General features: G+C 33.0%; 1 protein-coding gene and 1 long non-coding RNA gene across 2 annotated transcripts; both read right to left on the bottom strand.

The window, feature by feature from the left end:
• Nucleotides 1–2212: 2212 nt before the first annotated feature.
• On the bottom strand, nt 2213–11356 carry LOC114291788 (triose phosphate/phosphate translocator, non-green plastid, chloroplastic). Its single transcript, XM_028235658.2, has 9 exons — nt 10708–11356; nt 9206–9328; nt 8963–9115; nt 8198–8283; nt 7878–7962; nt 7445–7564; nt 7259–7327; nt 2800–2929; nt 2213–2653 (listed from the first exon to the last, which is right to left on the bottom strand). The coding sequence occupies exons 1-9, from the start codon at nt 11344–11346 to the stop codon at nt 2577–2579; spliced, it is 1482 nt and encodes a 493-aa protein (XP_028091459.2). The 5' UTR covers nt 11347–11356; the 3' UTR covers nt 2213–2576.
• A 6235-nt stretch (nt 11357–17591) lies between these two features.
• On the bottom strand, nt 17592–19079 carry LOC145813587 (uncharacterized). Its single transcript, XR_014356751.1, has 2 exons — nt 18601–19079; nt 17592–18365 (listed from the first exon to the last, which is right to left on the bottom strand). It is a non-coding gene; the product is annotated as an uncharacterized LOC145813587 (long non-coding RNA).
• Between the last annotated feature and the right edge of the window lie 8748 nt (nt 19080–27827).

Raw genomic sequence — 27827 nt, 5'->3', positions numbered from 1 at the left:
TTACGTTTTTTTACTTAACTTTACTTTTGATTCATCCAATTATTAGTATTTATCTTGTCTAAATCTAATAATCTATACTTTTTTTTATTTACTATACATAAAAACTATTTTCATATATAATAAAATTTTCCGAGTTTCGAGATAAAAGCAAGAGAGTTGCATACTCACAGAAGACAGAGAGAGAGAGAGAGAGAGAGTTTTTATTGACCGGTGGTAACCGATTACTTTCTTTTATTTATTTTTTATTTTAACCTAACTTGTTTTGGTTTTGAATGGCTAAGATTTAAAGATTCAAATCTAATGGTTCAAAATGATTTTCATGTATGGTACCAAATACCACTTTTTGATACCATCCATAGTGGGACCCGAAGACTGAAGCTTGATCATGTGCTGGAAAAGAAATCTGCAAATGTCAGGTTGCCAAATTAGTATCCAACAGATGACTTTCCATGTAATGTGGTGGTTACATAGCTTCCTGTGTGACGGTGACCAATTTTATATAAAACCACATATACTCTCTCTGTGATATCAGCTCTCAAACAAGACAATCTGATATGTGATTTTTTGATTTATAATTTTTTTTTTTTCTATATATGAATACATATTTTGAATTTAAGACTCTTAAACACTTTTTTTTTATTTTTTTATCTAATCAAGTTTATTTATTTTGATATTACGATCTTCAAATTATTTAAAAACACCTTAATAATATTATACCTTGCAGAACATCTTATTTTCAACTGCGTAGGGATCCAACTAGTGTTTAAGAGAGAGAGAGAGGGAGTGACAGCATATGAGGGGAAGAGAGGAGCGTGGGTCTCCTTTATAAGAAATTAATTTCTTTTATTATATTTTATCCAATTTTTTTAATTTTATATTTTTATCCTATGTCTCATAGATTTAAAGGGCAACCACTTTTTTTTAATTTTTTTTTTATTTTAAGGTAAAAAAGATGACAACTTAAAAAATAATACTCCCTCCGTCCCAAAATATTAGTCCCTTATTCCATTTTTCATTGTCCCAAAATATTAGTCCCTCTTCAAAAATCAAGTACAAAAATAATATAAATTTTCTATTTTGCCCTTCTTTTAAATTAATAAACAATATAAAAAGTATAATTATGACATTGATATTCCCAAAAAATGTACTATCAAAAGGATAATTTTAGAAAATCAACTTTTTTCAAATGTAATAATTGTACTACCAAAAAAAGTTCAATTCTCCAAAAAAGACCATTATTTTGGAACAGAGGGAGTAATAATAAACTTTTAAGAGGGGGCAACTGCCTTTACAACAACGATCTTTTGCTAAAGTAATTGCGTCATACTTTCTAGAGAAACTTGCAGTATTGACAGGAGCCAAGTCATGTGAATTTGAAGATTACCGTTCATTAGCTCTGGAATCTGTTATCAAACATTCCTGGCTATTTCAAGTCATCGGTACCCTTTCCTATGAAAATTATGGTTCATTGACTCTATTATCAGTTAAGGGTAAATTGAACTCTCCTACAATTTGGAAAAATACATCAAGTTTAACATAATTACATTAAAATTTCTTAAGATTTTGCTTCATGCAACTCCCTTTTCATCAATAATTCGTTAATCATACAAATAAAAAAATGATAATGTCAAATTTTACATTGAAATATATGTTTTTTCATGTTTACTATTGTGATTTCACACTTTGTATTAATTTCAATCATTTTAACCTTACTAGAAAGAGGATCAATGTAATTTACACTAAAATTGTAAAACCATGTATTTTCTCCATACCCGAGGATAGATCAGTGTAATTTACTCAATCTGTTATTAAACAATGTATGATGGAAAAAATGCGCAATTGCATATGGATTTTTGTAACCTGAACAACACGTTTCATAGACATCTGGGTATTACTTTGTTTCTAAAAACTTACTGTAATTATAAAACTCGACAAAACTAATATATAAGAATGCTTCATCCACTAGACCAACTCCTTAGTCCACAAGAACAATGGTAAACAATTCTCAACCAGGCTAATCCCTTAATTCATCCACTAAGCTAATCTCTTAATCTGTACTTGAGCTTATTCTGTACTTGAGATTGTTGCACAATTCTCAGCCATCCGATGACAAATGAACTCATTTTCAAAATTTAGCAATTGCCAAAATTTGATTAGTGATAATGTGATATAGCAACTGTTTGGAGTGCTTTCCTGTTGAACTCTGGCCAAATTTTGGCAAATGGCATGTATGATATTATTACAGACCAAAGGAGATGATCCAAGGTTCCACTTTCAAATGAGAGAGGATCGCATTTTACCTAACTTTTCCTTTTTCCTTTCCAAATCACTGCTCAAATCTCCCAACCAAACACAGCATAACTGGACAAATGCTAATCCAAAAAAACAAAACACAACATGAAATGGTTTTCCCAGATCATCACGTACATTTGCAACCAGTAAAATTTTGGGGACCTAGTAAAAGAATGATACCATTTCAAAATAAAATAAAAAATAAAAAAAACATTGAATGTCATAATGTCTATTTTCTCATCTAAACCCCCAAGTTACCAGCAAAAATTCTCAACAAAAGAACTTCAAGCTGCCTTCGGCTTTGGTTTTATGCGCTTCACCCTCGAATACAGGAACACTCCAGCTAGGGCTACTCCAGTGCCTGCAGAAAAAGACAGGAAAACAATAATCTCTCAGGGGTTCGATAGAAGAAGAAAAATAATGATGAGAAGACCAGTCTTTTCTGATGATAAAACATTGTTATATTATTAGCGTAGCGTGTGGGAGATCCAATGTAAGCTATCATACCCATAGAGTTGATAGGTGAAACAGGTGTTCGGAAGAAGAGAACAGAGGTCACAATAACCACCACCCGCTTCACACAATTACCCACAGAGTGGGTGACTGGGGATACCCTCTGCAATATCATATAAGAAACCTGCAACACAAGCTCATGTCAGCACTTTTACAAGAAAGTAATCCATTAACTAGATGATTACAGAACAAAAGAATGCAGTGAGTTTTTTATTTTTATTTTATATGTATCTAATAGCACGCTTCTAGAATCTCTATATCATGAAATAGTCTCACTTATTTTGTGTTTAGATCATGGATTTGGACAGTGATTTGGGAAAAAAAAAAAGAAAAAAAAGGGAAATGGATGGAAAATTTAGGTAATATTTTGTTCACATTTATCTCACATTTCCCTATCCATTTCCATATCCCTACCTAAATCCATAATCCAAACACAACCTTAGAGGGGCTTAATTCTCTTATCTCTTATTTTAACAGGAACTTAAACTGTTTGGATCATGGATTTGGACAAGGGTTTGGAAAGGGAAAGAGAACTGGAGGAAAAAAAAAAAATAAATTATATTTCATTTACATTTCCCTCACCTTTTCCCTTTTCCTTTCCAAATTCCTACCCAAATCTATAATCCAAACACAGAATTAAGTTTTTTGTGGCACTGGAATGGAGTAGTCTTCTAGCCTTGTGGCTATCTACTGCTTTTATGAATTGAGATTTAACCGCTTAAACTGTAATATTTCGGTGTCAACTTGTCAAGGCATTTGTCAAAGTGTAGTCTTCGATACAATTCACTGTATTGGCCATGCGAAGAAAATTGCAATTCCTATTAAGTAGGCAGATTATCTGAAAAGTACTAAAAAATCCAACAAAATAGATAATAATAAACTTATTTCAAATGATATGAAATAAGAGTAGAACTTTCTATAATTGTTCAGAAAAAAAAGTGCATTGAAACTATAGTTAAGAGGTTAAGAGACTAAAATGAAACAAATTGACAAGCTAATACCCATCACACTGGGAAAGGTACAATGGAGTGAAACCAGAAAAGCTGAGGCAAAATCCTATAAAGTTGGATGACTTCAGAAATGATGATGCTGAGCAACTCTATATATAGAGCACTTTGTGACCATTTCCCTTAAACTTCCCAATTTCACAAAACAATAGGCCATTCATTTTTTGAGCATAAAGCTGTAACTTCTCTAAAAGATTAATTCCATTTGCTACCACGATTATTATTCTTGCAGCTCCTTTAGTTTGACCATGTAACTACGCGTCGATGCAGTATTAATCTTTGTTGCACGTGACTAAAAAAAAGCATTGTGTCCAAATTTTTATGCCGCCAGCTACCTTTTAACTGCTAACAAAATCAGCACCTTTTAAGTGCTAACAAAATTTCTTCTCCATCTTTCTCATTTTCTGGAAATCTCTCCAAATTCTGAATCTGGCAATGCCAATTGAATGGAAATACCATTTCTTAACAACCTAACATTCTCATTTTCTGGAAATCTCTCCAAATTCTCAATCTGGCAATGCCAATTGAATGGAAATACCATTTCTTAACAACCTAACATTCACAACAATAACTATAAGCAGCATATTTTTTTATTTTTCATAACCGGGTGTCCGGACCAACTTATGCACACCTTGACTAATCCCGAGGCCCTGAAATTAATGACTGGGCAAACCTTCAGTGGCTCCAACAAGGTTTGGGATGTTTGGCCTTCATGGGATTCAATCTTGCGACCTCCTAGGCAATAAGCCCTTTGGGGCAACATTGGGGCAACATTGGAGAAATTTATCAAATTTAGTCACCACGATCACTCTGTTAGGTAATTATTATGGAACAATCAGTAAAAACTTTTTCAATTGGAAACATTTATTGGTGTAAACAACCTACTCTCTGATTTTCAACCCGATCCATGAATGCAAGAACAATTACAAAAATGACCAGTCAGGATATCTATACATATCTTAATCATGAATCTTCAAAGCAGCTAACTTGATAAAGAGATGCAAAACTAGACTCATAGCTAAAGAATTCATTCTAAAGTTTCTTTCTGAAGTCTGGAGCATAGTTGTTAGAATCTTACAATTCACAATTTGAATCTCAATTCGATTCACAATTCACAAAAATCGATATGAATCTTATAGGTGAATCTATTTGACAGACTTGTTGATGAATTGATAAAATTTATGATTCACATGATTCTTTAAAATGTCAGAGATTATAAATTTCACTGTTTCTAACCTTTATTTTTTTTTCCCTCTAAGATACTTCTTAAGGGTGTTTAGTAAGATATTAGCCAATACTCATGTATGATATTGTTGCTCAAACTCAATAGGTTATTAACCATTGTTTTAATATTTTTTTGGAGGAAACAAATGTTGAAATACATATTTTAAGGATGGTTAACACTAAAAATACTTTTACCCACGAATTATTTATTGCTATTTTTGTGAAATAACTATAGTTTAGTATGATATGAGTTGAAGCAGTTAAACTCAATAGTTCGATAGTATTTAGTTTATATTTCTTTTTTTCAACAATAAGTTACAAGAATTCTTTCAGAATCTCTTTTCTTGAACAGTAAGTATATACAAGACACCTATTAGACCATGTGATCATCATTCAAGACAACATTTTTATTGACTCAAGTTCAAATATTTCATATTTATTTTTTTTATAAGATATATTTAAGTGTATACTTTTCCAAGTAATTTAAAGAAGTGACCAAACATTTATGATTTATGATTCATGATTCAATGCAATTTGCGATTCGGTTCTAGGCCCTTTCGATTCATGATTTTGTATCCCGATTTAATGACTATGGTCTAGAGTACCAAAATTGCGATAAATATTTTTAATTGTTTGTTGAAAACACAAGAATAACTAATTTTGGAAGGTTTTTAAATTGCTCAGAAAGATGAACCTAATCCCCCCCCAAAAAAAAGAAGCTTATAATACAAACTTATGATTATTCTCTGTCCTGCGTGTTGCCAACCCAAATCAAATTACCTTAGTTGGTTGCCTGCGCAAAATCTCATTATTTTATACAGATGATCTAATAGGATAACATTTTCACATGCTCCAATATACCCATATCTATATTTGAGTGCCAAACTTTTCCTCCTAATATATGGAATCTCCCATTCAAATCATTATGATGATCATAACACACTTTAGTAATCACACCCTAACTATTTGATGATTCATTTGCTAAAAGAAAATGCGATCTTTAACTTGTAGCAATAATACATGAAATGGCAAGTCCTATTCATCATAATTGACAAAGCAGTGGCTTAAAACCAAAATTAATCCAAAATGAGTATCACCCAAATTGCAATGATATTGGAGTTGATCTACAAACTATACATGCTATTATAAGATTGCAGAAAATGGCTCAACAAGGGAAAGCGCAATCTTAGAAATGTCAATTATAGCAAGCTAGCAAATAAGACAATCAAATTCTTTGTTTAAGTGGCCACAAATCTAGCAACAATCTCAACCATTTCAACAGTTTCTGATCATCTTCATCCAGTATTGAAATACAAGAACATGCTCTCTCACCAGTTACTTGACTCAATGCAAGATAGAACATAAGAGGTGAACTGCATCTTATATGACATCTTTAAAAAAAAGATTGGCAACACTTTTCACAGAACTAGAACTCAGCAGCTGGCTTTAAAAACCCTCAAGTACAAAAGGAGGGGAAAAAAACCACCCAAAGTTTAAAGAAATAAGCAGTATAATGACCAACAAAAAGCACAGATATAATCAATTTGAACACAAGGAACTAAATAAATAGTCACGCTTTGGGTGAAAATAAAAATTTATGAGAATCAGTGGCTGAAAGAATCGGTCAATCATCTCATCAACAGTGCAAAACATATGATTATAAGAAACAAGCAAATCAAACATCAAGAAGCAAAAGTAATGTGATGATTGAAGAACGTCCAATCATGTATGATGATGATGAGAAAAAAGGTTTCAACCTTACAACTTCAAGAATTCCGAGAGATCATAATAATCTATCATTACAACAAAAAAGAGTCTAATTTCACAAAAAGTTATGACAAATCACTTTGGTGTAAAAATATCAGAAGCATATAAAAGATATTTCAAAAATTGCCATGGGAGCAACAATAGGACAGTGCCATTTTCAATTGAACTTGTCAACATTCAGACCATCTTAACTCTTCTACAGAGTTCTTTTCTTTTATTTTATTTTTTTTCAGTTTTCTAGTACAGAAAAGAAATATTAAAAGTAAATGTTACAGTTTAATAATGCAATGCAACGGGTTCTACAGTCAAGTTCAAGGTACAACAAGTATAATATTTTCAAACTTTAATTTGAACCAATTACTGATCACAAACTATACACAAAGAGACGTCAAGAACATATAATATATGAATTTAAAAATCGAAAATGAAAGAAACATTGAAGTTGAACTTCTTACCTGTTGATATGCATGGAAGCAGAGTGCAGCAAGGAGAGATCTAATGTAAACCTGTCTGACATTCAACCCCTGACAAGCAAAAAAAAAAAAAAAAAAATCAGAAAATCTAACGCAAAAATGATGCATTTTATGTGAACAAATAGATAACTGAACAGAAACAATTTGTAGCATTCTAGATTTACTCACAGCAGATTGTAGGTATGCAGGGGTGACCTTGACTCCTTCCATGAAAAGAGTAAATGGAGTCAGCAAGAAGAAGGACATAATTGTTATAATTGAGAAGAGAGTAATGTTATCCAAAGATTCCTGCAAAACATCAATATTAGTTACGTACTTGAGAAAATAAAATAAAGTAACAGAACACATGCAGAGACTGACACACACACAGTAATCTTCCTTTTCACTGGGGAGCAAGAATAATCTTATATATATATATATAATCATGACAAATTATTTGTTGCTACCAACTTTCTAGAAGTACCCAAAGTAAATAAAGAAAACAACAAATTTTTCCACCTTACAGCACTCCGATCTATCAAATTTCATCAATGAGGAAAAGAACAAACTATACCAAGTTAGTAGTACATGACATCAAGGAAATAAAACCATAAGTGAATACCTCTTTCTTGACCATAAACTTTTTGCTAAGGACATTACGAGATTGGTTGGTCAAATTAGAAGCCATTGCACTCCAAAACCCAGGCCTGTTTCACATATAGAAAAACAAAAAAATAAATGAGATTGTACATGAGAATCTGGGATAACAACTTCGACTACTTTTGATCATATATAGAAAAATCCAAACTGGACATGGGTAAAAAGGAACCTATAGGCAGAATGCTGTGTGATCTCTATATACTTTTTCCCCCCTTTTTCAGAGTTTTTGACAACAAAAAGGGTGAGAAACAATTTAAAGCAAATGTGTGTGTATTTTCTCACCAATTAAAAGATGCCTCTGTCATTGACGCCAGTCCCACTCCACCAACAATTGGTAACAGAGAAGCAACCACCCACAAGGTGGGTATCTGTTCTTGCAACACAAGAAATAGATTGGTTAAAAGTTAAAACACAACTTTCACAATAATGAACATTTGCCATTATGAACTCTACAAATCATTAAATTATTTCATACAACATTCCTATGTTGTGCTGTGTGCACCACCAACAGTAGTCAACAACAAAAATAAGAAATTACAAGCAAATATTTTCAGAAACATATAAAAAAATGATTGATGGCAAATTAAATGGGTGTACTCACTTCATTGTTATTTTATATAATAAAATAATAATTAAAAAAATTTTGTCACTCCAACCAGATGGCAAGGGAGAGAAATCATTCAAATAGAGTCAATTCCCATTCACTTCTAAAATTTTCCAACAAAAAATAGTAAGAATGAGGATTGGTTTAGAATTAGGGAAAGTGTAAGAGAAAAATTTAAAAATTTCAATTTTGTAAAAAATGTAATTAGAAAAATGGTGTAAGAAGATAAATTGGTGGTACAAGTAAAACTACCAGACACTAAATTCTTAAAACCAAAAGGAAATTCATTTTTTGTTAGACAGATTTACCCATGTATTTATTTTGATCTAAAAAATTTTAAAATCCATAACTTCAATTTTACAAATTAATTTTTAACAAAATTGATATTTGTCTATTTTTTTTTTTTTTCCTCAGGATGGGAAGAAAACATATGAAATGCACACCTCCCCTAAAAACATAGCAGAGAGGACAACTGAGAAGAAGGGCTCCATGGCTTTAATAGTGTGAGTGAATGAAACAGCAACTTTTCCAAGACTCATGTTTGTGAAAAGGTTGCCTAAGGTGTGCACCACTGCCAATGGGAGAATTGCTACAAGCTGTCACAGAAAAAGACATATTAATCAGAGTCATCATGATGATGGCAACCTAAATACATGAGACATTCATCCCGTCATACATAACAATACCTGTGCACCACTAATTTTTGGCCGTCTGTAGAGATTAGATGTCCACATAAAAAGAACAAGTATAGTCCCAACAGCAAACTGAACAGTGGTTATAGTTATTGGATATGGGAACACTTTCAAAACCTGTGAACAAAAAGTATATGTAATCATGCTTTTTATCTCCTTGTCAAAAGTTTCAGCATTCAAATTCAATGGATAATTGACAATCATCACAACTCATGTCATTCAATAATTAATTGCGTAGTGAACAATAAAAAATGGTCCTTTGCTTGCTACATCATAGCTCAATAAGCTTTCACCATACTAAACGATTATTATTGCACGTTTCCTCAAACACTAAAATTCAACACAATTCCAAATCATGAAAGCTATTGTTTGCAACATTTGCCAACAATCTAACAATTTCCACGCACTTCAACATTTGTATGAATTAAAAGCAGGGCAAAGCAATATATATGTACAAGCTCCAAAATCACTAAAATAAATAAATAAATAAATAGAACAGTAGAATTTGATCAAGTGGTCGGTCAAGAGACGGATATAGAAAAGAAAGAAAAAATCAACAACTTTTAACATTAAACTTCAGGAATTAGGAATTTCTAAATACCACTATAAATAAAAATTAAAAATCTATGAGGTTGTGTTTGGTTTGAAGATTTGAAGAGAGATTTATAAAGGAAACGGAAAAAAAATATGTGAAATTAGGTAAAATGTAAGATTTCACCTATATTTTTCCTTTCAAAATCGCTCGTCAAATTCTTAAACCAAACTCACGTAGTGTTTGGTAGGAGGATTTGATGAGGGAAATAGAAGGGGAAAAGGAAATAGAAAGTGAAGGAGAAAAAATTGATAGGATTCAAATAAGTAATGTTTGGTTGAGTTGGGAAATAGAGAAAAAAAAAAAAGAGCCTAATACTGTGTTTAGTTAAGGGATTTGAAAAAAAATTTGGAAAGAGAAATGAAAAAGGTGTGTAAAATTAGAAAAAATATAAGTATATTTTATTCATGTTTCACCTATCTTTGTCCTATCCCTTTCCAAATCACTCCCCAAATCCCTCGACCAAACACAGCATAAAACTAAACCAAAAGACAAAATGGGATTGCATTATGGGATCACATTTCCCTCTTATTTGTATTTTCCATTATAACCAAAGAAAAACTGAGATTGCATTTCATTTTCCTTTTCTATTTCTCTCACCAAATCCTCCAACCAAACTCAGCCTTACAGATGAAATTTAGCTTCATTTCATTTGACTTGTTCATCTTCTGAAATATATACAACAGTTGTATTCTCGAGACACGTATGCATGCATACACAACACATACAGAGAGGCAGAATCGCAGATAAAACACAACCAGAGACAGATCGGAGCAATAAAGAGCAACACAATCAACAAACCTCAAATTAAGCACAACAAAACACATAAAATGATGCATAACAACAACACATTCAGAAAACGACGATAACCTATAATAAACAGATAGAGAAGAATCGTATATGCCTGTTTGTTGTAGATGTTGAAATATATGTTGAAAAGGTACCAAAGCCCGAAGAGAGCCCCAAGTTGCAACGTGCTGGTCAAGCTGCTCGTCTTTTCAATCTCTCCGGTACTCTCAGGTACCGACGCCGCCCTAACCACAACACCATCCGATCCTTGCTCCTCCGGCGGCGGAGACGAAATCCAGCCATTCAGTCCCCGAAAAGACGAAGAACAACGAATTGAAGGGAATCGAGGAAGCGAAGAGCCAGAGAGGCCATTGATGGAGGCGAAATGGAGCGATCTCGAAGGGGACGATGGGGATATAGGATTCAAACTGTAGATCGAAGGCCTTCGAGGCTTGGAAAGTGAAATTGAAGGAGAGAAGGTAAATGCAGTGGTCTGCATCTTGGAGATCCGAATGAGAGTGGAGAGAGAAAGTAGAGCGAGAAATGGAGTGGAGGCGTTGGCGACTCCGTCGAGAGAAGAGGGAAGTGGGGGGTTGGGGGTAGGTAGTAGTATAGAAAAAGAAAGATTGTACGGGGAGAGAAACAAAACCAAAGAGGAATCGGAAAGGAAATGAGAGGGATATTCTTGCGATTTTGCTTTTCTCCGGAATTTGGGGTGGGTTTGGTGTGTGTGTTTCGCACGAGATTTTTGCATTATGTGGAGACGTCTGACGGTTGGTTTGAACTTGATTATTTTATGTTTACGTGTGTGGTATGTTGCGCGTGTGGTTGAAAGATTTGAGCAGAGATTTAAAAAGAGAAATAAAATAGGTGAAATGAGAATAAAATATGTTTAAATTTTATATAATTTTATATATATTTTTTTTTTTCTTTTTCTTTTTAAATCCCTTCTAAAGTCATCCAATCAAACACAACATAACTATTTTTTTTAAATTATTTTATGAGATAAAAAAATTATGTATTTTGAGTAATTTGTAATTTTTTTTCATAGTTGAATAGATTGGTTATGAAAAGAAGTTATTTAGTGGTTCTAAGGTACAACCACATGGTATCTCATGTAAGTTGTGATTGGTGAAAATATGAGTTTCACGATTGTGTTAAGTGATCGAGAAACATAAGGGAGGAGTCGTGGTGAATTATAATTGGTTAAGAGTAAAGACACGCGGTGTCCTTGGACCACGATATAATTTTCGATTGTGAGAGAAAAAGTGATTATTGTTGTGTAGAATGTCATATTTTATTTTATTGATTATTATAATTAATTAATTAATTTAATAACGAGTCAGATTAGGTTAGTCTAGAAGTATAAATATTAAGCTCAGCCCATTAATGTGGTCTTTTGGCAAGTTGTGTTAAAAGTTACGTTTGCAGCTTGGGACTAAAAGAGCTAGATGGCTTTTTTAGCTATGGAGTCATTTGGCAAGTCTAAAAAAGCTATATATAAAATTACAATTATACCATTTATGTTATTTAGGGTTATACATAGGTGAAAATGTAAATTTTTTAAATTGGATAGGGTAGTTTGGTTATTTTATTGTGATGTGACATCATTGTTGGAAAAAATTATTTTACGGTGACTTTAATGTGAAATTAAAGTAAGTCTCAACCATTGGTTGAGGTGAGATTAAATGTGTATAGATTCTTTGTAATAAGATCTTTACACCACAAAAAGAATGATAAAAAATCATTAAGATTTGAATGAGAAATTGACTCATTAAATTGGCCTTATAAAAGAGGTGTTAAGAAAGGTGGCTGTAGAATTATACACAATACACGTGTATAAAACTTGGTAACTCCTTTGTATTCATGATGGATTAAAAGCCATCAATTTTGTAATTTATGTCTCGGGAGTTTTGCAAAATTAAAACCTGCATTTGTTGCAGGAGCCTTTTCCTTTCTCCCTCCATGTGTATAAAAGGAGACCACCTCCTTCATTCTTCTATACCAGAAGGTTTGCTCTTCCTTTGTGTTAAAAGTTTTCCTCTAGAATTTTTACTTTTCCTGTGTGAGAGAGTGCTGCCATTGTCGGACGTTTACTACAAAGACTCGGAGAGAGAGCACACTAACCCTGCATCAAAAAATGTAGCTATTGGCCTTGAACCTTTCGTATTGAAAGCCTATCGAATTTACTAGCTAACTAGTTAACGTGATGTCTCAAATTGTTCTGTCGTTTGTGTAAACTGAGACAATAGACCTCACATAGGAGTCAGTCCAACCACTGTTCTTGTTCTCATTATTGTGTCCGATATGGCCCTGGAGCACTAGCCTAGTTCAGTGAGTGGTTTTAAAGAATTCGGCCTTACCAATTTTTAAAGAAGCGACCCCTACTTCGTACTCACATAGGTGACCTATATAAGGTATTTCATTATATCACAGTTGATTATTCATATCACTTAGGTCATTAAAAGTATTAACTTAACCTTCTACCCCCACAGGGTATCACTGTACAAAGGAATGGACAACAGGATTTACCTTTTCAATGACTTACCCGTTACACGAAATTAAGTTGTCCCTTTGAACCTAGATTTTAGGATTTACAGTCAACTAGGTTGGGTTTTCCGTTCCAGTAACATTACTAAAGGCCTTAACCCCATTCCTCTTGACGACGTTTCCACTAACTCTCGAGTTAATCCTTTGGTTAGCAAATTCGCAATGCTGTCCTTAGACTTTATATAGTTTAGAGAGACAACCCTATTAGAGAGTAGTTGTCGTATGGAATTATGTCTACAACGAATATGTCTAAACTTTCCATTATACATATGCCTTTGTGCCGGTCCAATCGCCGATTGACTATCACAATGAACACAGATAGCAGACATAGGTCTCGGCCAACGTGAAATATTCTCAACAAACTAGGGAAGCCATTCAGTTTCTTTAATTGCTTTATCCAAAGTAATAAACTTAGATTCCATCGTTAATCTTGATATATACGTTTGCTTGGAAGATTTCCAAGACACGGCTGCCACTCCGAGGGTAAACACATAATCACTAGTGGATTTGGAGTCCTTTATATCAGATATCCAATTAGCGTCACTATACCCTTCTAGTACCGCCGGATATCTAGTATAGTGCAGCCCATAATCCCGGGTGTAGCGTAATTAAGCTAACACCAGCGTAATGTCTCTCTAATGAGTGGTATTCGGATTACTCATGTATCTACTAAGCTTGCTAACAGAGTAGGTTATATCCGGCCTTGTACAACTCATCAGATACATCAAACTTCCAATGTCCCGAGAATATTCTAGTTGCGAGACACTCTCACCATTATTCTTGATCAAATGTAGACTCATGTCTACCGGTATCCTAGACACACTTGTTTCTGTTTTACCAAATTTCTCAAGTATCTTCTCAACATAGTGAGACTGAAAAAGTACAATATTATTAGATGTTCTGATAATCTTAATACCCAAAATGACATTTGCAAGGCACATATCTTTTATGTCAAACTTAGAGTTTAACAATCTTTTGGTAGTTCTAATCATCTCATCATTACTACCAACAATGAGTATGTCATCAACGTATAGACACAAAATGACATAACCTCTATCAGTATCTTTGACATAAACGCATTTGTCACACTCATTGATTTTGAACCCATTTGACAACATAGCATTGTCAAACTTCTCATGCCATTGTTTAGGAACTTGCTTCAAACCATACAATGATTTGACAAGCTTACAGACTTTCTTATTTTATTCTGGAGCTGAAAACCCCTCGGGTTACTCCATGTAGATTTTTTCATTCAAATCTCTATTTAAGAAAGTTGTCTTTACATCCATCTGATGTATCTCCAGACCACGTAAAGATGATATTGCAATCACCATGCGAATAGATGAAATCCTTATCACAAGTGAATACGTATTAAAGTAATCTAGGCCTTCTCGCTGCCTGTATCATTTGATAACTAGCTTAGCTTTGTACTCATCAATTGATCCATTTACTTTCATCTTTCTTCTAAAGATCCACTTGCTCTCCAAGGCCTTACTGCTTGGAGGTAGATCAACCAACTCTCAAGTATGATTCTGTAAGACGGAGTCAATCTTACTCTTAATTGCTTCTTTTTCCAAAGGACTTTCAAATGAAGTCGTAGCTTCATAGAAAGTTTGAGGTTCTCCCTCTAACATATAAGTCAAGAACTTTGGACCAAAGGACTTTGCGGTCCTAGCCCTTTTACTCTTTCTTGGCTCATCTACTTCCTCAACTTGATCATCTATGTGATCATTGTCACCTTCAACATTTTCATAGAACTGAAACCCCTTCTTGGATACGACAAGGAAATACATTTTCAAAGAAAGATGCATTTCTGGATTCTATGATAATATTCTTATGTATATCTGGAATAGCAGACTTAAACACAAGAAATCAATATGCACTGTTATATTGTGCATAACCATTAAATACAAAGTCAATGGGTTTTTAGGCTTATCCTAACCCTCTTGGGTTTAGGTATTACCACATTTTGCATGATACCTCTACATTTGTAGAATTTATACAAAGGCTTTTGTCCTTTTCCAAAAATTCATACAGGGTTTTTAAACAATTCCTTGTGTCACAATGATTATGAAACTCTCAAAATCATATTACAGTAAATACATTCCTAGAATGCCATCAACCGAATTAGGCACCAAAATATATTGTTCCAACCTATCACTCTGAAGCCAAAAGTCTTACTATTAGGAAACACAGGTCCAGTGTTTAATAGTCTACTGTTCGAAACGTCAAAACATGACTAGTAGTCTTATCATTAGGAATTACTAATTTCTTAGCACGCGATCAGTAGATTTTTTACTACTAGGAATCACAATGTTTTAACTTGTGATCAATAGTCACCTTACTACTAGGAGTCACAACGTCTTGACATAGGATCAATAGACTCTTTCATTATTAGGAATCATTATGTTTTGACATATGATCAGTGGCCTCTCCACTACCAGAAACCATCACGTCTTGACATGTGATTAGTAATCTGTTTACTACTAGGAACCATAATCTCATAACTGTGTAGCCAGTGGTCTAACACCTCCTAGGAACCATCGGTTTTCTATCATTGTAATCAGTGATATTGTACTCACTAAGAGCCACAAATACATTTGGAATTAAAAAATTCAAAAATATACTCACGCACCCTAACGAGTTGTTTCATCTTTGCTTTCAAGCACAGTCACATAGCAATCATATGTGTTATAACTGACACAAGCATAACATACTAATCGCTTCTAATTAATTCAGAGATATTATCTTGCAATCTTATGATTTCCTTTAATCACACTTGATCTCTCTAGATCTTCCTTTAAGAACCTCGCAAGGCTTTAAGGTTGGCAAGTGGAACAACATTTCTATTGTCACCTCTTGAAGCCATTTCTAAAAAATCACAACAGAATTTCATTATTCTGTTTTTCCAAACACTAAACTTAACACTAGAAAATTCAAAGTTTGAAATTTAATTCAAAACTGATCTCACCACTTACCGTAGAATCGAACATAGTCAAGCAAGTTTCCAGAAAGACTAGAGGGGTCACATCGGTTTCACTTAAACCCAGTTAACCTTTTGACAAAACTTTCAAGAGCATGTTGACTCCTAATCCATGCGAAGCAATTTTTAGAATTAACTTTTCCAAGGGATGAACTAGGTTAAACCAAACCAAGGTCCAAACTTACATGCAATTTAAAAATTGCTAACCAAATACAAGCAATGTAAAAAAAAACAAATAAAACTTGCTTAAACACATTGGTAAATAACGACAATAAAACTCAAGCAAACAATTGCTTCAAATAAAAGACGAGTAAACCAATCCAATTGAGGATTATAAGTAGTCCAAAAATTCTTTTCCATGCTTAAGTATTTTTGTTCAACAAAAAGGTTAGTAGTCCCTCATGTGTATAAAAGAAGACCCTCTCCTTCATTCTTCTACACCAGAAAGTTTGCTCTTCTTTTGTGTTAAAAATTTTCTTTTAGAATTTTTATTCTTCTTGTGTGAGAGAGTGCTACCATTGTCAGTTCACCAAAGCTAACAGAAGGTGCTTCTGCGTTGGCCACCTTCAACACCTATGGTGAGGCGGCTAATCTGTTTTAAGGACATTGTGGTATCACATAGACTTCGGTTTGCTTCTTTACCAGTTTTCTAGTTCTTATGTATTTCTGTTCATCATGTATATGTTCTGGAATTTATTGTTTAAATATGAATTTATTTATTTTGTTTAATTACACAATTTATACAACAATCTTAAAACAGATTACATATATTTTCATAAAATTAGACAAATAGATTTGTAATTCAATTAGTTTTTTGTTTTCCAGAATATATACTGGTTTGCTTTTGTACATAAATTAGTCTACTGTTACATGTATCTAATTGTCCTTGGCAGTGTCTCTTCGTTGTTGCTTGTGTGAATCTTTAATGATATATATATATATATATATGTATATGTATGTTATTGTTTGCTGGGCACATGTAATGATAATTGTTGCATCTATGGAAGTCCATGATTAGGAAATGTAGGCGATTGTTACATATAGAAAAGAGTATGAAAATCAATGATTATGAATTGTAGGCCATCGTTAATGTATAAAAGAGTTGTCTGCATGACAAGGAAATTATGTTAGAGATGATTATATAAATAGTCTACTATTTTGTTTTGGTTGCATAATTTAGGAGTACAATTTTTAATTTCCCCACCTGCAAGTTCTTTAATTAAAAATACAACCTGATTAGAATTGTTTAGAAATTCTAATGTCCACTGTTATGAATTGGTTTTTTTTTTAATTAGACAGTTTTGTTTAATTATACAATTTATATAACAATCATAAATAAATATTAACAAAAAAAAGGCGTATAGCTTTTAATTATCTTTTCAAATCACTTTTTAAAAAAATCAAAAAATTTAATAAAAAGCTAAAAACTAACTTTTTACCATTTTTTCAAAACACCCTAATATATTGAGTAAAAAATGTTAGCTCAACTCGGCTGCACTATAAGTGAAACAACAATGATTTAGACCACTAAAAAATACACCACTAATAGCACTAATGCATTGGGAATGGTAAAAAAAAAGAAAAAAGAAACAAGGAATAGAAAGTGGGCGGGGCCCACTGTCACATCATTAGTGGTTCTTCTAGTGCTCCATTTCTAGTGCTCCCAAGCATTTTTCATAGAGTCCAGATCTTCGGCCGCACAAGCCTGCCGCACCCCCAAAATGACGTAGTTTTGGGAGAAATTTCAATTTAAAAAAAAATAAAAATAAAAGAGCTGAACAGAAACCAGAGGAAAGGGGAAGAAGAGAGAGAGAGGAAGGGAGAAGAAGAGGGGGGAAGTCCTTTGAGTTGCAGAGCCTTGAGGATTTGCCTCAAGGTCTCGAGATTTGGTGTGAAGTCCTTTGAGTTGAAGAGGGGGAAGTCCTTTAAATTTCCACTACTCACTTAAGTTCAAACATAGATAAAATAATTAAGTCCTTAATTTGAGATAAAAGTCCTGTGATTATCATCCACCTTTACATCTACCTAAACAAATTTATTCATCACAACTTCTTCATCCAACAATAGGCCATTAAAATAATGTTCAAAACTCTTAAGTAACCCATCAATTTACCTGAATTTGTTCAGACCCATACGCTTTCGAGCTCATACTTTCCTGAAAAGCTTCAGTGGTAAGGCTTGAAGCCATAAAAGCCCTTGAAGACACTGCATTTCGAACCCTTCTCAATCCGAAACTTGTCCTGTAACAACAACAGATCTTATCAAAGCTTTGTTTGGGTAGAAAGGAAAAGAGGGGAAAAAAATCTAGAAAGTATTTCCATTTTAGATATGGCAATATTAGTGATATTCAACCAGAAGTTTTACTATTTTCATTTTTTAAACACAGTAATTGACAAGACAGTAAAACACGATAGTTGAAAGTGAATTCTTCATCGTTTTCCTATGTTTTTTTCTCAGAAACCAAATAGGGTGTACCAGGTTCTGAGGAGGAGGGAGGGAGGAGAGAGAGTGAAGGATGGGTAGAGAAAAACAGTGTGGGAGTGAATAGAAGAGTGTATGACGAAACGTGAGGCCATTAGTCAAAAAGAGAAATTTAGAGGAGGCATCAGAAGGGCCATTCAAGTAGGGAAAAACCAAAAAAGTTTTTCCGCTGCTTTGGCTCAGGGAAGAAGTCCTCTGAATCGAAGAAACTCTTCCGCTGTTGAGGCGATTTCCATTGCGATGATGCACCTACGCCTCTGTAGAAATGGTTTTCCCATTCAGAATTCGCATTTCTTGAAGAAAATGTCATTGGATCTGCTGGTCTAACATTGAATGGATCTGCTGATCATGCTGCGTTTCATGACAGGGGATGGAGAGGACGGCTCGTCCTTGTAGAACGACGAGTCGAGTACCGACACTGAACTTCCTTCTTCTCCTTTCCTCTCTCTCTTCTTCCCCTCCCCTCTGGTTTCTGTTCAGCTTTTTTTTTTTCTTTTTAAAATTAAAATTTCTCTCAAAACGACGTCGTTTTGGGGGTGCGGTAGGGAGGGCGGTAGGTTTGTGCGATGGAGGATCCGAACTCTTTTTCGTAAGTGAAAATAACTTTTTCAAATCCTAAAAAAGTAAGATTGGATTGGTCAAACTGACTGACCAGTGGGTCGATATTCACCGCTAATTAATGGTTGAACTGCCACGCACAAGGCATGTCCATGTGCAATGCAAGTTCCTCCTCATGTATGAACTAACATTTTTCAAGTAAATTAGGCTATCTTTTTTTATTTTTATTTTTATTTTTTATTTTTATAAATATATAAATAAATAAATCAACAATACTAGGTAGCTCAAAATTTTGTGGCTCAAATGGCTCAAATTACTTAAAACGACGTCGTTTTGACAGATTTTGAGTGTAAAATGATGTCGTTTTAACAGATTTGAGCCATTTAAGTCACAAAATTTTGAGCTATCAAACATTTTCCTAAATAAATTAAGCTCACCTCTCCTTATATTTGAAACAAATATACAATTAGTCTATAAATTTGATATAAATTAGACTATTTCTTTTAATATTTTAGGAAAAAAAATAAATTGCACTGACATCTTGTTATATTTGAGAAAAAAAATTAGTCTATAAATTTGGTTAATTGTCAAAATAATCTTATGTATATTGTGTATGAACAAATAATAATTTGAACCAAATTCTGAAATTAATAAAGAAATTGAAAACAAAATAATGAAAACTTAAATTAATGCATAAAATACATAATTTTGGAAATCAAAATAAAAAAATAATTTGATTGTGATTTGTGTTAGACACAATTTTTTAAAAAATAAATTTGTCCTAGCTACGGTGTCGCGAGATTATCGAACGTTCGTCTCCTAAGAGACAATAATCAAACTTTGTAGAAGTAGCACTAAATTTTTAAGTCTGGCGAAGTTTACTGTGCAAATCTCTCTTTACACAAGAATCATAGAGTGCTGAAAGATGAATTTGATGTTGAATGAATGCAACATGAGTTGCTTATATAGGTAAATTCATGACTTTTTGAATAGCTATAGTGACTATTCGAATAGAAGAGCCACAACTTTTTCGTGGAACATGTACAAATGTAATCAATAGTGTCAATTTTATTATTTTGAGCATCAATACAGACTGTTTTTTCAATCAAACCGCACTAATTGAAATGGTTCGGTTTGATACGGTTTAATCAGTCTAGGATCGTTTAAATTTGACTCACTTTTTAAAGTTATAGTATAATCACTAATCTATGTAAACATTTTGAGTAAATCATTTGTCTACCGCTTCAAATATATCCAATCTGTCTATTTAATAAACACTTTTCAGTTATTGAATTAACAAAAATACAAACAAAAAAATTATTAAGACTTCAAGAATAGTTTTATAGTTAGGATTATATATAATAGGGTAAATTACAAATATACTCTTTAAGATTTACTTAAGATACAGATTGCTCTCTATGGTTCTGAAAATTATATCTTGCAACTTCAAGTTTCTAATCGCATAACAAATGACCTCTTTTATTAATAAATCATGAAGTCAATCAACATTTTTTAATGATATCAAAAATTTATTTTAATTAATAATTCAAGTAATTTTATTGTTGTATAGAAGAGTAGTTAGAAATTGTATTTTTCCTATTAATTATGTGAAATAAAAAATTCTGACAACGAGATATTTGTTATTTCTAAAATTATAGGAGGTAATCTGTATTTTAAGTAAATCTCAAGAGTGTATTTGTAATTTATCCTATATGATAAGGGTTAACTTAGGTTATAGGGATGATGAGTTTAATTAATTGAGATTGATAATTTACTACACTTATTAATATTATTATATTATTAAAAAAATATCCAAATAGTATACATTAATGTGTGTTTGGGAGAGAAAAAATTAGGTACACACCTAACCTTTGGCATAATGTATAAAGTGATTGTCCTGAGACTTGAACCCATAACCTCAAGGATATTAGCTTGGTGCACAAGGTATCTGAACTGGTATTGAACTTAAAATAAAAAAAAAAAAATCAACTAAAAAATTGCACATATCAATTGGGGGTGTTTGGAAACCTACTTTTGAGGCTAAAATAGCCTCAAACACTAAAAAAATCAAAAAGTCTAAAAAAATCTAAATTAATAATTTATATTAAAAAAAAAAAAGAAAAAGAGCAAAGCCAGCAGCAGTGGGCAGCCCTACACTGTCATGACAGTGTGTAGGCACAAAATTGTGATAGCCTAGTCTTTGAGGCTGAAATGATGATTTTGCCCTTTTAGATTAATTTTGAAAAATGTGAGATTAGGGACAAAGTTGTCATTTTAATTTCAAATATTATTTCAACACATTTTTCAATATAACAATTCAAATAAAAATACATCTCATCTTTCCAACACACAAAAACTAAAATACCCTATTAAAATAGCCAAAAAATCTCTAAAATAGTCACTTCTTAAACATCCACATTGTTTACATACAGACCAAATATGACCTTTTTGGTTTGGTTTAATTGGTTTGGTTTTTGATTTTTCTTACATCCCTGGTGATAGTTACAATAGAATAGACATGATGTTTTCCAAAAATGGGTCCAAATCCTGGATCAAATCTAGTTTGATTTTGATCCAAATAAATAAAATATTATTGAATTTATTTAAATAAAATTTATCTTGCAGTCATATTTAAATGATGTGCTTTGGAGTTAATTTTTTCATTCATCTAGTAATGATTTTAAAAATCATTTTTTCAACAATAATTACACTGAGATTCTTTTTAAGAAAGTTAAAATAATCAAAATTAATGTAAATAATGAATAGATAATGAAATAAATAAAAATAAATATATATTTTAATAGAAAAAAAAGACAACAATACCATACAACTTTCAAAATATTAGGATGTCACTGTCATATTGAAAATGCCAAGAGTGTTCATATATTAGGAATTGTTTGTGACTTTTTCTTTGGGATTGGCTTCCCTCCAGGGATTGGAGGGTGTTGTTGGGTCGGTGGGGACCCATCACAAGTTTCGTTTCGATAATTCGAACCATTCAATATGTAAAATTCATCGAGTACTATATGCCTACAAAAAAATCACGTTGATTAGATATTAATAGTTATTTCATTGGATCAGATTTCTGTCAACCGTTTATTTTTTCACCGCTTATTTTTTTTTATATACAAAACTGATTTGATCACATAGCTATCGATATTCAATCAACGTGATATTTTACAGGCATGTAGTACTCGATGAGTTCTACACATTGAATAGTTTAGATTATCAAAATAGGACCCATGGTGAGCCCTCACGGACCCAACAACACCTTCCAGTCTAATCACGTACTGGAGGGAAGCCAAACCCTTTTCTTTAGTCTTATTTATTTTATTTTATTTAAAAAAAATAGTGAATTACATTAATCTTTTTAAGATTTGATAAAAATATAATTAATTTTATATTTTGACACAATTATACTGACTTTTCTTTTAATACTCAAGCGATTAAAATTAATACAAATTGTAGGTAACTACTGAAATAAACAAATATATATATATATATATATATATATTCTAATAGAAAAGATATCATAATAATATTTTTCGTTTATACAACTAATAAATTATTATTAGAAAAGGTTCTAGCTATTATGTGATTAAAACCTTGATCGGTGTAATTATATCTAAGGATCGGTTTGGGAATACGCTATTTTATTAACATTTTGGGTAAAATACTAAGTAAAAAAAATTAATATGTTTGAGATAATTTTTTAAATTAAAAAAAAGGAATAAAAAATATAGAGAAAATGGAATTTTAGATTTATTTTTTTTTTGTATAATTGTTTGACTTTTTTACTTTTTCTTTTTTTTTTTTTGTGTGACTTTTACCTTTTTTACTATTATTGCAACTTTCCAAACTTGCCCCAAGTGTAGTTTATCCAAGAGTTAATTGTATTTTTTTTAAAGGAGCATGCTTGTCTCCGGCCCACAAAAGTGTATTAAACGATGCTGTTGGCCTGTGGTGCCCACCATCAGTTTTATTTCGATTATTCGAATCGTTCAATGTGTAGAGCTTGTCGAGTATTTCATCCTTAAAAAAATTATGTTGATCGGATATTGATAGCCTTTTGATTAGAACACATTTTTATCAATAATATATTTTTAAAATCATATTTATCATTGAAAAAGACATGATTTGATCAAGGGACTATCGATATTCAATTAGTGTGATTTTTTGTAGAGATAAAATACTTGACGAGTTCTATATATTAAACAATTCAGATTATCAAAATGGGACTCGTGATAGATTCCACGGGTCCAACAATCCACTATATGGACTGGAGAGAAGCCTTCTCTTTTTTTTAAACCATAAGGGAAGTAAGTATAATTTATCCTTAAAAAAAAAATTAAAAAGATGTTTTAAAACAATTAAACTGAATTTTTTTTAGGGTAAATTACACTGACACCTCATTTATACTTTTGAAATAATACTATCACCCCCCTTATTCTTTATAATATCACTGCCCTCCTATCGTTTTGATACTAGAGTATCAATCTTACCCATCTGTGAGTCAAATGTTGGTTGACTAACACAAATTGCTAATCCCAACAAATGCATTTTTCAAAAAACCTATTTTGCCCTTACGCACATTCTACAATCCAAATATATCTCTTAGCACAGACCTCCACTTTCAATGGCCACCCAACAACTCCTTGCAGTCTCATTCTTTCATTCTAGCCCGAGGACAAAAATTCCAAGTCAAAACAAATTCCAAGAAGAATTAGCCATCCATAACTCCCTCCACCACATCCTCCATTCTACCTAAGGAAAAAAATATTAAAAGAAGATAATGAATTGATAAGAAAAAAAAAATTAAAAGAAGAAAAATTCCAAGAAGAATTAGCCATCTACAAGAAAAATTCCAAGAAGAATTAGCCATCCCTCCATCTGCATCCTCTATTCTAGCCAAGAAAAAAAATTAAAGAAGAATTGGCTACTCACTGGGATATGAGTTGATAATCAAAACAAATCGAGGAAAAAAAAATGAAGAAAACGAAAAGCATAATTATAGTGTAAATGATCATGCTGGCTATAAAAAAACAAAGAGCTTTTGTGGTTGATACATTTTATCAAACAATAATCAGGCAAGGAAAAATGAAAGCACCCTTAAATTATTGTTGAAAATGGATGATCACATAGACAACTAACAACAATATAGACAAACTGAAAGCAAACAAATTGAAAAGGATTGTGAAAAGTATATTCTAATCACTACCAAATTTCATGAAAATTATACAAAACAAAGCCAAATAAAAAAGGCTATTGCATTGTAATGGCAAAGGCATGTGAGGTCCTTCAAGCATCTTCAAAACTCAAGGCTTTCACTCACCCCTTCCTCAACCAGAAACCTATTGGAACAATCTTCTATGTAAAGTAAAATACATGAAACAAATCAAACAAATAAATAAATTAACTTACATAATTTATTTACCAGAGAATAACAGGAACTTCAAAGATCAAGTCGAGTATGTGACACTCTGTTATTAAGACAAATACGCCTCCACACAGGTGCTTATGGATTAATGGTGTCTATCTCCTAGGATACAATAATTAACTGCAAGATTGAAGCAGGCACTGCAATCAACCTGCCAGCGAACCAAAACCTATGTTCCGTAACTCTCTTAAATCTCTCTAAAACTAACATGAAGAATAAATGTAGGAGAAAAGAAAAATGGGAAGCAATTGAATGAATGAATTTGCTAAAAAAGGCTTGTATTTATAGGCATAGTGGTGTCTGTTTGGAAAGGTAGAAAAACCCTCCGAACAGATGATAGTTTGAATCGCCGAAAAAGAAGAACGGAGGTAACCAGACGAATGCACTGGTCGTGTTTGAATTTTCAAATTTGACTTCGAAAATTTCCCGCAAAATTTTGAATTAATTCCTTTTAGAAAATTAAATTTTCTTGCAAGAATTTGAAAAAATTCAAATGAATTTTGTCTAAAAAATTAAAGGTAGGACCTGACCCAACCAACAACCCACACCACGCATACGCGCCCAATTAGACGGTGGCGGCATATATATATATGTGGTGTTTGAATGCAAAGCATGTTCGGTCCATAACTCCCTCCTTTACAAAACTTGGGTGCCCCTTGGAGCCCATTTCATGTGTGCCAATTTAAAGTTTATATACTTATGTAAACTCTCTCCTTGTTTCAATGTGGGACAACCAAAAATAGAGCAACACACATTTGTCTCTTTAACTTCCAACTTCACGAAGCCGAAAATGACATCAACTTCCTATTCATCCATAAATGGTTTTGACGAACCGACTTCAACGTGTGTGTAGACACTCCATTTGATCAGCCCTAAGACTTAGGCTCTTTCTTTTGATTACCCAGTGATGAAAACAAAAATGTGTTTCTCACAAAATCTTCATTAAGAAAGATGAAATTCGAGCTTTATTCCAAACCTCAAACCTATCTTGGCCAAGTGTTTTAGACCCGTTCAAAACTCTCTTTTTCAAAATTTTCCTTTTACGCATATTTCCAATAATTCTGTTGAAAAACCATGTTTTCTCTATAAAAAAAAAAAAGTGCATGAATAGTGCCGGCCGGCATGAATTGTAGCTGGCTAGCCAATTGGCCAAATAGTGTATAAATAATAGCCGGCTAGCGAACGGCCAGCCAATTAATTAGTCGGCCAGCTGTAGCTCAACTTTTCGCGCTCCTTTTGAAGGATGTCTAGCCCTACAGTATTGGACTCCCGCGGTTCTGAATCTGATTCCACAAGTGCAATGTGAAATAGATAAACACCACAGAGTCCAAATTCGGCAAATCTTTTGAAAAATTGATTTTGAATCAAAATGCCAAAAATGGACTGCTTTGCCACATACAGAGTCGCCACCTAAATATTTTTTTTGGAAAATTTTGGAAACCCATGACTTGTGCCAAAGGTCACGTGTCCGTCATCACCAAGATTGTCTTGGCTCAGGAACTTAGGAATGAGAGAGGAAGGTCATAAATTGAGCACCCCTGCTCGCCTGATAAAAGATCGGCTTCTATTAATCATGATGTGATTGTTATTTATATTATATGCTCTTGTTCCGATTTATTAGGCTAATTTAGTATGTCATGTGCACACAAGTGTAGACTAATTTGCAAGACTTGGAACATTTGGTTCATGTTTGTTTGCAAAATTGTTTTGAATATGTACTACTTGAAAAAGTGATCGCATATAAACATCACTCAAATTATTCCAATTCAAGCAATTAGCTTTTATCCATAGGCATTCAAATAGTTTGTCATCTAAGCACTTAGCCTCATGGTAAACATGCTTTGATGTGGCAACAACCACATTTATGTAATGCTAAAGCGAAAATGCTCACCTAGTACTCCAAGGCAAGCCAAAAGAAAAGAGTTACAAAAATGCATGCTCTAACTAATGCAAAATGACTAATGCAACACATGCGATATGCAATTACTAGGCTTGGCTACTAATATGACATATGAATCAATTTGATAGCATGCGGTCTAAGCACGTATTCAAAGAAGTATTAAACTAACAATGCAAGTTAGAATGATGCCCCGAGTTCAATGCATGCAAGACAATGGATGCAAGTCATGAGAGATGCCAAACGAAACATGATGCCCTAAGTAACCATTATAAGTAGGTAAATAAAAGGGAGAAAGACGTGGAGTTGGAAGACATACACATTATTACAATTGCGTGCCCTCGTGAAGGAGGGTCCGAATAAACTAACTAGCTAAGCTAATTAACTAGTTGTTACAAAACGAATTAACTAACTATTACAACAACAAATAAACTAACTATGCTAGCTAGCTATTACAGAACCAATTAATTAATTAACTAATTAATTAACTATTCTATGGAACTAACTAATTAATTACACAAATTAATTAATTATAAATTAGAATTAACTAATTAATTACAACATGAATACAATATGAAATAAAGTAACTAAATTAACTAATTAGCTCCGGAAAGCGAGGGATACTCATGCATGCACGGATTTCCGCCTGAAAAGCACACTATTCTGTTGCCAGAATGCTTCTGTTAAACAGTAAAACATCTTTCACCTTAGCCACTGCTCTGTTTAGTTCCAAAAACACTGCTACTCAATTTGACAAAAGTGGCCGGCAGGCCAGAAGTGGTGGCCGGCCGGTCACAAATGGTAGCCTGCTGTCCAGAAAAAGTGGCCTGTTGGCCACTAAAGCTTGGTTTCCCCTGCTGCAACAGAAAGCATAAAGAGCACAAAACAGGGTATTCTCAAGGTATGTTTGTATATCCTCCTTATCATCAAAATAGCTCAAAGGAGTGGCAAGCTTAATTCACGAGCCATCAATCAATGCAATTTCATTGCATGATTGCTTATGAACCAAGCTGTACAATTTCCATAAATGCAACAAAAAAGACTCTTAAACCTCCTCTCTATCATGGATTGATCAAGGGAAGTGGTTGATATTGACTCTTGAACCGTTGTCACGACCCAAACCCGCCTCTGTAGGTTTAGCACCGTAGCCGGCCAGTAATTCGTGGATTACCAAAGGCCTCTGAACAGATTAGCAAATAATAAGGGGCTGAGGAAGCAATAATACAAAATAGACAAGGTCTAATGAGCTGTGATAACGTACATGGGACAGAACATTTCAAAACTTATTTATATATACATAAACATGCCAGCCCAGATACACAATATATA

This window comes from Camellia sinensis, chromosome 15 (genome assembly GCF_055761805.1).
Source record: "Camellia sinensis isolate YWXY chromosome 15, ASM5576180v1, whole genome shotgun sequence".
NCBI classification, from domain to species: Eukaryota; Viridiplantae; Streptophyta; class Magnoliopsida; order Ericales; family Theaceae; genus Camellia; species Camellia sinensis.
The sequence above is the reverse complement of the archived record's forward strand: the minus strand, read 5'-3'. Positions and strand labels throughout refer to the sequence as shown.

What these genes read in the sequence shown, in the direction of transcription:
- LOC114291788 (XM_028235658.2), bottom strand. Translation starts at nt 11,346, where the DNA reads ATGCAAAAATCTCGTGCGAAACACACACACCAAACCCACCCCAAATTC. An exon ending in CAAAAATTAGTGGTGCACAG is followed by an intron (nt 9,116 to 9,205) that starts GTATTGTTATGT and finishes TTTCTGTGACAG; the next exon opens with CTTGTAGCAATTCTCCCATT. An exon ending in ACAGAGGCATCTTTTAATTG is followed by an intron (nt 7,963 to 8,197) that starts GTGAGAAAATAC and finishes TATGTGAAACAG; the next exon opens with GCCTGGGTTTTGGAGTGCAA.